This window comes from Anthonomus grandis, chromosome 19, assembly GCF_022605725.1.
Source record: "Anthonomus grandis grandis chromosome 19, icAntGran1.3, whole genome shotgun sequence".
NCBI classification, from domain to species: domain Eukaryota; kingdom Metazoa; phylum Arthropoda; class Insecta; order Coleoptera; family Curculionidae; genus Anthonomus; species Anthonomus grandis.
Window position 1 is genome coordinate 3,284,365 of NC_065564.1, and position 12,174 is coordinate 3,296,538.

The following is a 12,174-nucleotide window of genomic DNA, read 5'->3' on the forward strand; positions in this document are numbered from 1 at the left end:
TTCTTTTAACCGGTCGCACGTTTCGCGCTCACGCTTTTTGGAATAATTTTCCCGGGTCTCTGTTCGTTCTCCATCCTGTTTAGAAAATTCCGAACAATAGTAAAGCAAATAGAAACGATCGGTAGCTTCTAACGGCCATTAGTGGCCGCGGATTATTCTTGATGAATAATTTTTCCTTGTTCCGCCCGATTAGAATCTTAAGAAGTTGTAAAATGAGATGGAATGGACCGAAGTCGATTCCCGGAGCTGATGTTCAATCATCGCGTCGTTTTATTGCTGCCCGGTTTGTCAGTGATTGAACTGACCATCGCGGAGCCCTGATTGGGTTTTAAAAAGTAAATAGACCATGATCAAAGATTACATTCTGTATAGGAACTTTTTTTTTTTAGTTAAATAGAAACCGCTTCTTGGTACGGTGTTTTCGGACGTTAGAAGAACTTCTGACCACGTAAATGCTTAGCCACAAGAGATGCTTGCAGATGACACCAGATTTCAGGTAATTAAAGCCCTTTGCATTCATCCTCCTTATCAGAAAAAAAATGGCGTACTTACCTCCCTTTCCAAAATGACAGGTACTTACCAAGGAAGGTTTTCCAATAAAACAAAGACAATATAATGTATATTCCAATATATTACTTGACTTCCTAATAAATATAAATAAAAAACACAACAATTGGGTTGAGTACGAACATAATAAGCAAAAAAAGCCATAAATCTATTATAAAATTTAAATTGTATCAGGTAGTTATTATTATCATTTTATTTAAACTATTTTACCGGGTTTATTTCTACTATAATTTGTTTATGGCACTCGACAATTTAATAATCGGGTCCAACGAACGACATCGGACCCAATTAACGTTTTGTACTTACAATGAACTACGCTTTTCAATATTTATAAATTAAATAAAATCACAGTATAAAAAATAAAATTATCACAACGATAAGTACTAGAACTAACACTATTATAGCGGTCCACTGGCGCTTTTCTGAAAATTTCAACGTGTTATTATCTTGGCTTTAAGGTTTGATGGGGATGTTTTGAACCTACCATTAGATATTCTCAACACTTTTGCCATTTTCTTCATGGTGGTGTCCAGTTTCGATTCGGTGTTTTCTAATTCGGTTCCAAACTCATCCAGCATTCTGAAATGCGAAAACTGCTCAGACTGTTTCGGGTTTTTAGGGAAGAACTTGAGGATTTAACTGGATTTGAATTGAGACCATCTTAGTTCAGTAAATTTTAGTTTTTCAGGCACTTTTACCACACCATTTCACTTTTTGCAAAAAAATTTATTGAATTAAAAAAGTTTGACCCATAAAGACGTTTCATACATCAAATCCATCTTCAGAGGCCCCTTTTTACTATAGCACAAGAATATTAAAAATATCTTAAGTGATTCAGAAGTTATGCCAACAAATGTGTCAGTAAGAGCAAATTTAATATTTTTTGACACAATATTTTACTAAAGTAGCTCAAATTTCATAAATCTTCAACTGAACAAGAAGTTTCATACACCAAATCCATCCTCCTAAGTCTCTTTTCATTAAATTGAAAGAATTGTTAAAATACCTTAAGTAGTTTTAAAGTTATACCAGGAAATGTGTGAGTAACAGCAAGATTTAATGTTTTTTACCCAGAAGTACCTGAAATTCAATAAATTTTAAACTGAGCAAGACGTTTCATACACCAAATCCATCTTCAGAAATCCCTTTTTATTAAATTGAAAGAATTTTGAAAATATCTTTAGTGGTTCTAAAGTTATGACCAAAAGTGTCAGCGACAGAACAAAATCCATATTTTTTTTAAATCTGTGTTCAACAAAAATGGGAATAGTTCAAAAAGTTTTTAGTTCACAAGAAAGTATTGCATATCATTTTATTCATTGGGCAAAGTTGTACCTGTTTGCAACTTCAGTTTAATAAAAATTGACAAATAACCATTTTTAGGTTCAAAAACCATATTTTTGCAAATTTAGGTGTAATTTAATAAATTTTTGGTGCAAAAATATAATTCCTGCATCAAATCCATTCGCATAACTACCATTTTATTACTGTGAAAGAATTATAACAATATCTGTAATGTTTCATAAGTTATCACTAAAAATGTATGAAACTTTTCACATATTTACTTAATAAAACATGGTGCCGTAACAATGATGATAACTGCTCAGACTGTTTCAGGTTTTTAGGGAAGAACTTGAGGATTTAACTGGATTTGAATTGAGACCATCTTACTTCTGTAAATTTTAGTTTTTCAGGCACTTTTACCACACCAATTCACTTTTTGCAAAAAAATTGATGATTGAATTAAAAAACTTTATCTCAGAAAGATGTTTCATACATTAAATCCATCCTCAGAAGCCCCTTTTTATTATACTATAAAAATAGTAAAAATATCTTAAGTGATTCAGAAGTTATACCAACAAATGTGTCAGTAAGAGTAAATTTAATATTTTTTGACACAATATTTTACTAAAGTAGCTCACATTTAATAAATTTTTAACTGAGCAAGAAGTTTCATACACCAAATCCATCCTCCTACATCTCTTTTTACTAAATTAAAAGGATTGTTAAAATACCTTAAGTAGTTTTAAAGTTATACCAGGAAATGTGTGAGTAACAGCAAGATTTAATGTTTTTTACCCAAAAGTACATGAAATTCAATAAATTTTAAACTGATCGAGACGTTTCATACACCAAATCCATCCTCAGAAATCCCTTTTTATTAAATTGAAAGAATTATGAAAATATCTTTAGTGGTTCTAAAGTTATGACCAAAAGTGTCAGCGACAGAACAAAATCCATATTTTTATAAAATCTGTGTTCAACAAAAATGGGAATAGTTCAAAAAGTTTTTAGTTTACAAGAAAGTATTGCATATCATTTTATTCATTGGGCAAAGTTATACTTGTTTGCAACTTCAGTTTAATAAAAATTGACAAATAACCATTTTTAGGTTCAAAAACCATATTTTTGCATAATATAGGTGTAATTTAATAAATTTTTGGTGAAAAAATATAATTCCTGCATCAAATCCATTCGCATGAGTATCATTTTATTACTGTGAAAGAATTATAACAATATATGTAATGTTTCATAAGTTATCACTAAAAATGTATGAAACTTTTCACATATTTACTTAATAAAACATGGTGCCATAATAACTCTATAAATATTTAACTTACAAAAGTGTTTTATATACCAAATCCATCCCCAGAAGTCCCTTTTCATTAAATTTAAAAAATTATGAGAATATCTTGACTGGTTCTGAAGTTATGACCAATAGTGTCAAACAAATACACATTTTTTAGGTCCAAAAACCCTATTTTTGCAACTTGTTTTTTGCTGATTTAGATGTAATTTAATAAGTTTTTTGGGTGAAAATATATGTCCTGCATCAAATCCATTCCAAGGAGTAGCTTTTTATTAAAGTAAAAGAATTATAAAAATAACTACAGGGGCTTTTAAGTTATCACCAAAAATGTGTTTTGACATATTTCCATATAATTACTTAATAAAACATACCCTCTAGTAAAATGAGCTGCCACTCAATAAATATTTAACTTAAAAAGGTGTTTTATACATCAAAATGATCCTCAAAAGCCTCTTTTTGTCACTGTGAAACAATTATAAAAATATCTTAAACTATTAAGAAGTTATCACCACAGTTCCACATAAAAATGGATAAAAAAAACATAATAACCTTTGACCCACATTAGATTCCCATTGAACCAATAAATTGATATTAATATAATGATGAAAATAAATGGATCAACCAATAATTTAAATAAATAATAAAATCCAAATGTAACTTACCCCTGCTGCTCGTCCAATTCGATCCCAATATGCCTGGAAACAGTCTTGAGGTTCCCCAAAGTCCCTGCGATCGCCTCCAGCTGCTCATCCTGGTTCTGCACCTCATACATCTGCTGTCTTTGCAAAAACTGATGCTGCGGACTCTCAATTTCATTTTCCAACTTGGAATATTTAGTACCCCCATGCATATTTGTCATTCTCACGGGGCTGTTGTTCTCTAGCAACAGGGGCTGCCTGACTTGTCTGTCTTTATCCCTATTGCCTTTGTGCATGTTAATTTTCTCTTTCATCGAGCGAATTTCATTCTTTGTGCAGTCGATAAAGTGTTTCCTCTTAGTAAGCTCTTTGTTATCAATTTTAAACTTGCTAGGGTTCTTTTCGACTATGTCAATGGTGTCCTCTAAGTCTTCCAGGTCCCATTCGATGCTACGCAGGGAGTTTTTTAGTTCTGTGTTGGTCCACTCGATTTCATCTTTGGTAATTAGTTCAGATTCACTTTGGAAGTCTGACCAGCGCCTAAAAAGGCCTCGGGTCTTCTTTAAGGCTCTGAATACTTCACTGTAAAGAAAGACTTGTTAAAACTAATCGGGCGGGCAGTATGGGAGCGGATCTAAGTCAGGCAAAGCGTGGAGCATAAAAAATAATAAAAATAAACTAAATACACACGTTTTCTAACAAATAAAAGGGGCAAAACCAACTGGATTGCTCATGCATAGGGGGGGTGTAAGCCAGTCTCTTACTCTTTGACGACAAAAAACGGGTCTTCTAGAGTCATTTGTGTGAAGGATTAGAAGGGTATTATATAAGGGATCGTTAAAGGGCTTATTATTTGCAGTTTTAAACGGGGTTTATTGATAAAAACATCCTCTTTTGTGTTTGTTTATGAGAAAATGTTGACTCATTAAATTGTCAACGTCACAGGGGGCAGCACCGGTTTCCGGCTTCTACGCGATTGAAGTTGACGTTAGGGATAACGAAGTCATGATATCGATTTTTTCCAACGTATTTCTCATTTCACTTTAAATGTTCGAAATTATTTGCATCAACAAAATCCAAATAGATGGAATAATAGAAGAAATGACGCTCCTGTAACTTAGTCACCACGCTCACCGGACTTAACTCCATTAGAATATTCGCTGCTATTATTACCGTGTATATCGCTAAGCAGATATCGATATGTAGTAACCATCGAGAGAGATATCGTTGACATCCCTAGTTGACGCATGACTTGACAGTCTTTTGCAAATGGACGTTGTAGTGTGAAGTACTGTTCCGCGTACAAATTAAGTTTTTCCTATAAAAAAGTGCTTTTCCAGTGCCAATTTATAGCAAAAAGGTAAGCCCAAAGTGTCCCGCTATTTTCACGCTAAAAAAATCCTCTCCGGGAACATTATTTTACGAGTTTCCAGCGTTTAAACTCTGACCACATAGCGCGTCCCCCACGTGTAATATGTTTAACGAGATTTTACCAAAATGGCGGCTCTTGGCGCCTTAAAATTGCACTCATGATGATTCCTTTATGATTCTGACACCTCTTGGCAGAATATTTCTTGTTGATTAACCACTTTACTGATATGTGTTACGCGTCCTTATATGGGGTGCCATAGGGGTCCCAAAAATTTACCAACAAAACGTTGTTACAGGCATGTCTGACAATTGGGGAGACGACTCGGTAGTGGCTGCGGCCCCAAAAATCGCCGAGCTACCCGAAATTAAACTTTTCGCCAAGTGGAACTGCGACGACGTCCAGGTTTCCGATATGTCACTGCAGGTAGGTGTCTTGTCGGTGTATGATTTATATAATTTGGCCTCCCCTCATATGTGATGATATTAGGCATTTTATTTTTCTGACACCTCTTCAGAATACCCCTTGTTGAATTGCATTCACTGATTTTTTTTTTAAATTAAACTTGAATAATTCAACTTGGGTGGTGCACGTAGTAATGGGGCCCATTTGTTCCAGGACTATATTGCAGTGAAAGAGAAAAATGCCAAATATCTGCCTCACTCTGCGGGTCGTTATGCGGCCAAACGTTTCCGTAAAGCCCAGTGCCCCATTGTGGAACGTTTAACGAATTCTTTAATGATGCACGGCAGGAATAATGGTAAGAAATTGATGGCTGTGCGTATTGTTAAACACGCCTTCGAGATTATCCATTTGCTCACTGGTGAAAACCCATTACAGGTAATTTTTGCTTGGTTCTTTTCATAGCTTTACATTGTTTTGCGCTAATATAACATGATATGATAAAAGTTTCAACCATTTCTGACACCTCTTCAGACCGATTCAAAATCATGGTGATCATATTAATCTGACTCACAAATATCACCCCTAATAATAATAAAAACTATAACAAATGAGGAGTTTGCGTGCATAACCAGATATATCCACTTTCAGAAAATATTCAGGAAACATGAAAAACGCCCTGTGTATTTATATTTAAAAATAGTAGTAGGTTTAAGAAAATAGCTTTAATTAAGTGGGGTTTCGTCAATTTATTAACAAAAAAAAATTAAATTAAATTATTCATCATTATTAGCAATAAAAGTTTGTATATATTCTTTTTTGCACTCAAAAATATATAATTATTTCTCTTTAAACAAACTGGATCAAGTTAATTAATTTGAAAAAAGGAAAATTCAATATGTATTACATTTTCTTCATGCAGGCAATAGTGTAGCTCATTTTCTTCTTGGGTTTCAAAATTTGCCGAAGTGTCCACATTGGCTCTGGTATTGTTACTATATAATAGGTTTTTGTACTACAAAAAATCTTCCTTGTTTTGCCAATCATCCCCGAAATGCTCCATCAAATGATAAGACTTTTTCTGGTATGGAATTACCTAGTCGTAGGGTGCTAAGCTGTATGTTGTCTTCTGATTTTCCCTTCTTAAGAAGTAATTTCCAAACTGTGTCTACTGTAAATTGATAAAATTGAAACGTCTTAATTTTAACCGTGGTTTTGTTGTTATGTTCATTCTCAATTTTTTTTTTAAGTGAATTCTTTTGCATTCTGAAATTTCCTTTATTTTTTCATATACCTTTTCCAGTTCTTATACATTTGCCAGTCAAGGCCCACTGTTTTGACCAAACCCACTTCCGAATATATTTTAACATATTTTTCTTTTGTTGTAAATGACTGGATGTCTTATGAACTTAAAACACTAAAGGACCGTTCACACACATCAGTTCAGTCTCAGTTCCGTCAAAAAATCTTAGGTTTCAGTGTCTGTTCAGTCATAATTTAAATTGGTCGGCCACGATATTTTCTTGTTTTGACTGATTAAAAAGTTTGTTGTTTTTTTTTTTAAAATAAAAATATGAATGACGAAAAATTAATAGACTTGGTTCGAGAATATCACCAATAAGAAAAGCAAAAAAAGTGGAAACCCAATTGAGTGCATCTGGAAAATTAATGAACTACTTATTAAAGAAAAATGAAAGTTATACTGCTACATCCCGTTGACACTTTCTTAGCTTCTATAGGTTCAACTCTAAAATCTTTAGATCCATATTCATTACATTTGGCAAAAACAGAAATATTTAATGTTACGCAAAAATATGAAATGCAAATGTTAAGGAATCAGCCGCGACAAAGACCAACATCTGATGATAATAGGTCATCAGTAGTTGCTACTCCACTAAATTCACCCACCGATGGAAATGAACAGTATAGTAACAGTTCAGATTCACAGCAATCCCATCAGCATGCAGAAAATCAGTTACAAAATTACTATCAAAATTTCACTCCTTTATAAATTTTTTTGAAATAAAATATTTTTTCTAAACTTATATTTACTGTCATAAAACTGGAATAAATTAATATTTAATTTAAATTAAACATTATTTTTTGTTTTCATTAATATGCAGTCCCATAAAAACAAGGTATTTTTCAAACAGAGTAAGTCGAGCATGTTCCTATAGTTCAGTGGCAAAGAGTGAACTTTTTTCTCGATTAGACAAACAGTAAAAATCGTTAATTAGAAAAAAGTGTGTATTCAATATTATTCACTTTAACCCTTTCAGGCACATAAAAGAAAAAGTCTTTAATCAAAAAATTTTTATTAATAAATAAAAACTTTATACTCTTAACTCTATAACTGATAACTTAACATTAATTTTTTTCCCTTAATTTATTTACAAGTATCTTGCAGGACATGGTTTTATCTGGTAACCACTGTGAGATACAACTTAAACTCGTTCCGAAAATAAAGTCTTAAATTTATGTGGTATGGTACGTAATAAAACAGTTTTTATCCGAATTGAGACATAAGCCAACATTACAAGTATGTGGCATTACTGCAGTGCTACATAGAGCACAACGTCTAGATCCTCCATGGACGGGCATATGAAGAGCATTACTTTTTCTTACCTCAGGCGGTACATACTGTTTGTACCTATTTTCTTTTATGACGCTTTTTTTGCCAGGCGTGTTTTTTTAGTCGCGCCAATAAGACCAGAAATTATTCTAAGGTGAAATAACTTTATAGTTAGTTTTTCCGCATTCGGTGAGCTTCGATATAAAAAATACGAGTAAGGTGCCAAAACAGTCTATGCCACCATTTTCTTGATTTTCTGTCAATACTGTAGCAAGATTTTATGTCATTATTTAGGTATGATTTATAAAATTTATAAAAATTAAAACTGTAAATCAAATCAAAACTAAATAACACTAATTACAAAATATATTATCAAATTCTATGTTCATACTAGATAACTCATACTGGTTTCACCGCGAAACCATAACAAGAAACGTTTTTACTGATCTTACTTTTGCAGACATTTGACATATATCGCTCTAAACATAACCGTAATGCTACACACCTACTAATCATATTGTACTTACCGCTTAATTTTATGCCAATTTACAATAATAAAAAAACACCCGCGAAATTGGATACTTCTGCAAAAAACCACCTGACGGAAATATTTGAAGAACGGTACCCTCAAATTGAATCGATAGAATGCCTTGAAAACATTTAATTCAACGAGCTGATAACAGATATCGCTAATACTGTCGTTGGTTTCACTTAAAAACCACTGTGAGACAAAATAAAGACTTTTGATATGGTGGTTTCATAGTAAAACCACTATGCCTGAAAGGGTTAATGAAATACAGAATGAAAGCGCATGAAATATTAACTCAAAGAGAAAAATTATGTAGTGATATAAAAAAGAAAAAAATAATTACTACTAGCATAAAAAGATAGATAGATAAAAATAAATACTACTTACAAAAAAACACAACTAAAATACAATTGCCAATATCGAACAGTCGTTCATAAATAACCACTAAAAAAACCTTTTCTATACACCCAAAAATAAAAATACTAATTATTAAATTACTATAGCACGCGCCCCCACCAAATGCAGACAAAACTGCATAAATAAAATAAAACTCAACAGCATAATAAAATAGCTGGTCGACTTCGATAGACAAAAGCTCGAATGTCTTCCCCGCGAGTAAATTTTGCATACCTAATTACCTAATAGGCTGAATGCGGCCGGACCTCTGTAGCCTGCTTGATGCGTATTTGGTTCGATATGCTCCAAATTTCGGAAGACAAATATCAATGTGTCTTACTGGGGCTCGTATACATTAATTGGGTGTCAGCCCTGTATTTTTATCTTAATCGGTGCGCCTTCGGATTAATCATGTTTAGATACTATATAATAATACTAAGGATAGCGACTACGTTCTGTGTTAATTTTTTTTAAAATTTAATTCAACAATTACATGAAATAATTACGTGATAAATTAATGACAAATAACTGGATAATTTTGGGTAGACAGTGTCTACCTTGTCTACTCGTACGCTTCGCCACTGCTATAGTTACCCTTTTTTTGGCGCCTATATTATGGTAAAATAATGCTAATATTCAGGTAATATGTCATACTTGTCACAAAGTAACGAATTTCGCGGGCATGAAGACTCTTTCGAAATTTACTTACCTTAGACATACAGCTAGTCGCTGCTTTGGTGCAGTAGCCCTTCTCTCAATGAGTATCTTGCTTTCGCAAGTAGAGTTCGATTTTATTAAGAAGTATATAAAAACAATCTTCTAAAATACTCATAAAAATTTGGTTTCATCATCGACTAATTCCCTGTACAGTGTACTGAATTCTCCCACGCCTTATGTACCCACTTCCTCTTTCGGGTTTGGGTCGCGTCTTCTTCTTCATCAAGAGCTATAGCAATCGTTGCTAATTCATCGTCTGTAAAACTAGCCATTTCGCAAACTTTTAGAGAAACCCACTACAACTTAACAATAATCAGTGAACAATTTATTGACTGATATGTATGAATAGCAGCCGTCACAGATGTTGACTGAATTAGACTGAGACGTGACTGAATAGACCTTAAAAGAACACTTTTATTTGACTGGTCTTACAGGAGTTACTGTCTACCATCATTATTTATTTTGGAAACTGCATGTTTAATATTCAAAATTAAGAACAGTTTTCCAATCCGACATCACAGTTATCCTACCAGACAGATTAATAATATTCCCCTTTCTATTCCTCATTTTACATCTATCAAAGATTCATTTATATATCGCGGTTTAATGATTTATAATCACATTAGCGTGGAATTAAGAAGTGTTCAGTCTTTTAAACTGAAGTCATATTTGCTTCTAAAAGCCTTTTATTCGATTGAAGACTTTTTTAAGGCTGAGGATGTTGTGTAGTAGATGCTAAGCTTTTAATCTGTTAATTTTAATTTTGAACATACCTTTATGTGTCCCTTTATCTCTGCTACCTTTGTCTACATGCATATACTTTGTTTTATAAAGATTTTGTTTGTAACATTTTTCTCTTGCATTTTTTTTTAGGCATTTTATATGTTGTATAAAATTTTTATATTTGTTTTGTAAAATCTGATTTGATTGTATTTATTTTCTGAAGCTTTGTCAATAAAATTCGTGTACATGTACCAAATTTTCGACAATAAAGTACTTGAAAAAAAAAAAAAGAGTTAAAAGCTCCCGAAATCGTAGCTCAACGTCCAAACAACAACTACTACGATAATAGATAATAAAAAGTACAATAGAATATGCGCAACTTGATAACAAAGAACCAAAAAAAAACGATTTTCGGTGAAAAGTGGATATATCTGGTTTTGCACCCAAACTCCTCGAATAATGAGACAATGAATATATATATATATAGATTTTGGTCACTGCCATCATAAACTCTGGTCCTCGTGAGGATTCAACTCGTATTGGTAGGGCTGGTACTGTTAGGAGACAGGCTGTAGATGTGTCTCCCTTAAGGAGGGTCAATCAGGCCATTTGGCTGTTGTGTACTGGAGCCCGTGAGGCTGCCTTTAGAAATATCAAAACTATTGCGGAATGTTTGGCGGATGAGTTAATAAATGCCGCTAAGGTAAGCTTGTTGCTTCAGATGGCAAATTATGTAAAATTGCTTGTTTGTATGGTTGGTTTTGTGATGAAATTCCTTTCAATTTTCTGACACCTCTTGTCTGAAACTTAATAACTGTTGATCCATAAGCACTTTCTGATTAGTTGTGTACTAGTTATTGGTGTGGTGTCTGGTCTTTGGGTGTAAATGTTGAAAGTTTATTGGGTTTTTATCCAGGGGTCTTCAAACTCTTATGCCATCAAGAAGAAGGACGAATTGGAAAGGGTCGCCAAGTCTAACCGTTAGGATTTTAATTATGTAAAGAGATCTGTAGGGATTACAGAGATCATCAGGAAAAATATAAATAAACTGTTTTTTTAAAAATTTGTTTGTTTTATTTATTTTTCAGGATGTGTCTAGTAGTTTATAGATAGTATTTAAGTCAGGTGGTCCAGAAGGCCTTCTGGAGATCCTAGAATTTGTATATTGTGTATTAAAATTGCAGTCTTATTATGTTTGTTTTATTTTATTATTAAATTTTGTGAAAATGTACAAATCGTGTATTTGGAGCTCCTGAAGGTTTTTTTGTTTGCAAAAATTCTCTTGTTAATAAGTCATATATTATGGCTTATGAAATTACCTTTATTTAGCTGTACACATCGGGGCTGTAGATTTATTGGAGCTCCTGAAGTATGTTTATATAGAAATTTACTTTTAAAGGGTTTAGTCTCTTGTGTCTCTACCCTCTAAATGTAAGGAATTACTGTATATTTGTTGCAAGGAAATTCATGAAATTACGGTGCCGGCCAAAAGTAGAGAAACTTTTAATTTATTTTCTAATTAAATAATCTATTCAAAATTCTTGTGATGTATTAAAAATGTTTATCTTAGCCTAAGCCATAAATTCATACCAAAACAGTTTGAATATTTATCACATGAATGTAAATAGTAAACGATGTTTTTTTTTACTTGAGGACATAAATAGAGAAACT

General features: G+C 32.8%; 2 protein-coding genes across 2 annotated transcripts; one reads left to right on the plus strand and one right to left on the minus strand.

Annotated features, from left to right (window-relative positions):
• Positions 1–613: 613 nt before the first annotated feature.
• LOC126747476 (syntaxin-6) lies at positions 614–4,743 on the minus strand. Its single transcript, XM_050456145.1, has 4 exons — positions 4,560–4,743; positions 3,820–4,377; positions 1,052–1,146; positions 614–989 (listed from the first exon to the last, which is right to left on the minus strand). The coding sequence occupies exons 1-4, from the start codon at positions 4,592–4,594 to the stop codon at positions 913–915; spliced, it is 765 nt and encodes a 254-aa protein (XP_050312102.1). The 5' UTR covers positions 4,595–4,743; the 3' UTR covers positions 614–912.
• A 255-nt stretch (positions 4,744–4,998) lies between these two features.
• On the plus strand, positions 4,999–11,566 carry LOC126747477 (40S ribosomal protein S5). Its single transcript, XM_050456146.1, has 5 exons — positions 4,999–5,155; positions 5,463–5,590; positions 5,783–6,004; positions 10,991–11,206; positions 11,420–11,566. The coding sequence occupies exons 2-5, from the start codon at positions 5,465–5,467 to the stop codon at positions 11,486–11,488; spliced, it is 633 nt and encodes a 210-aa protein (XP_050312103.1). The 5' UTR covers positions 4,999–5,155; positions 5,463–5,464; the 3' UTR covers positions 11,489–11,566.
• Positions 11,567–12,174: the final 608 nt, after the last annotated feature.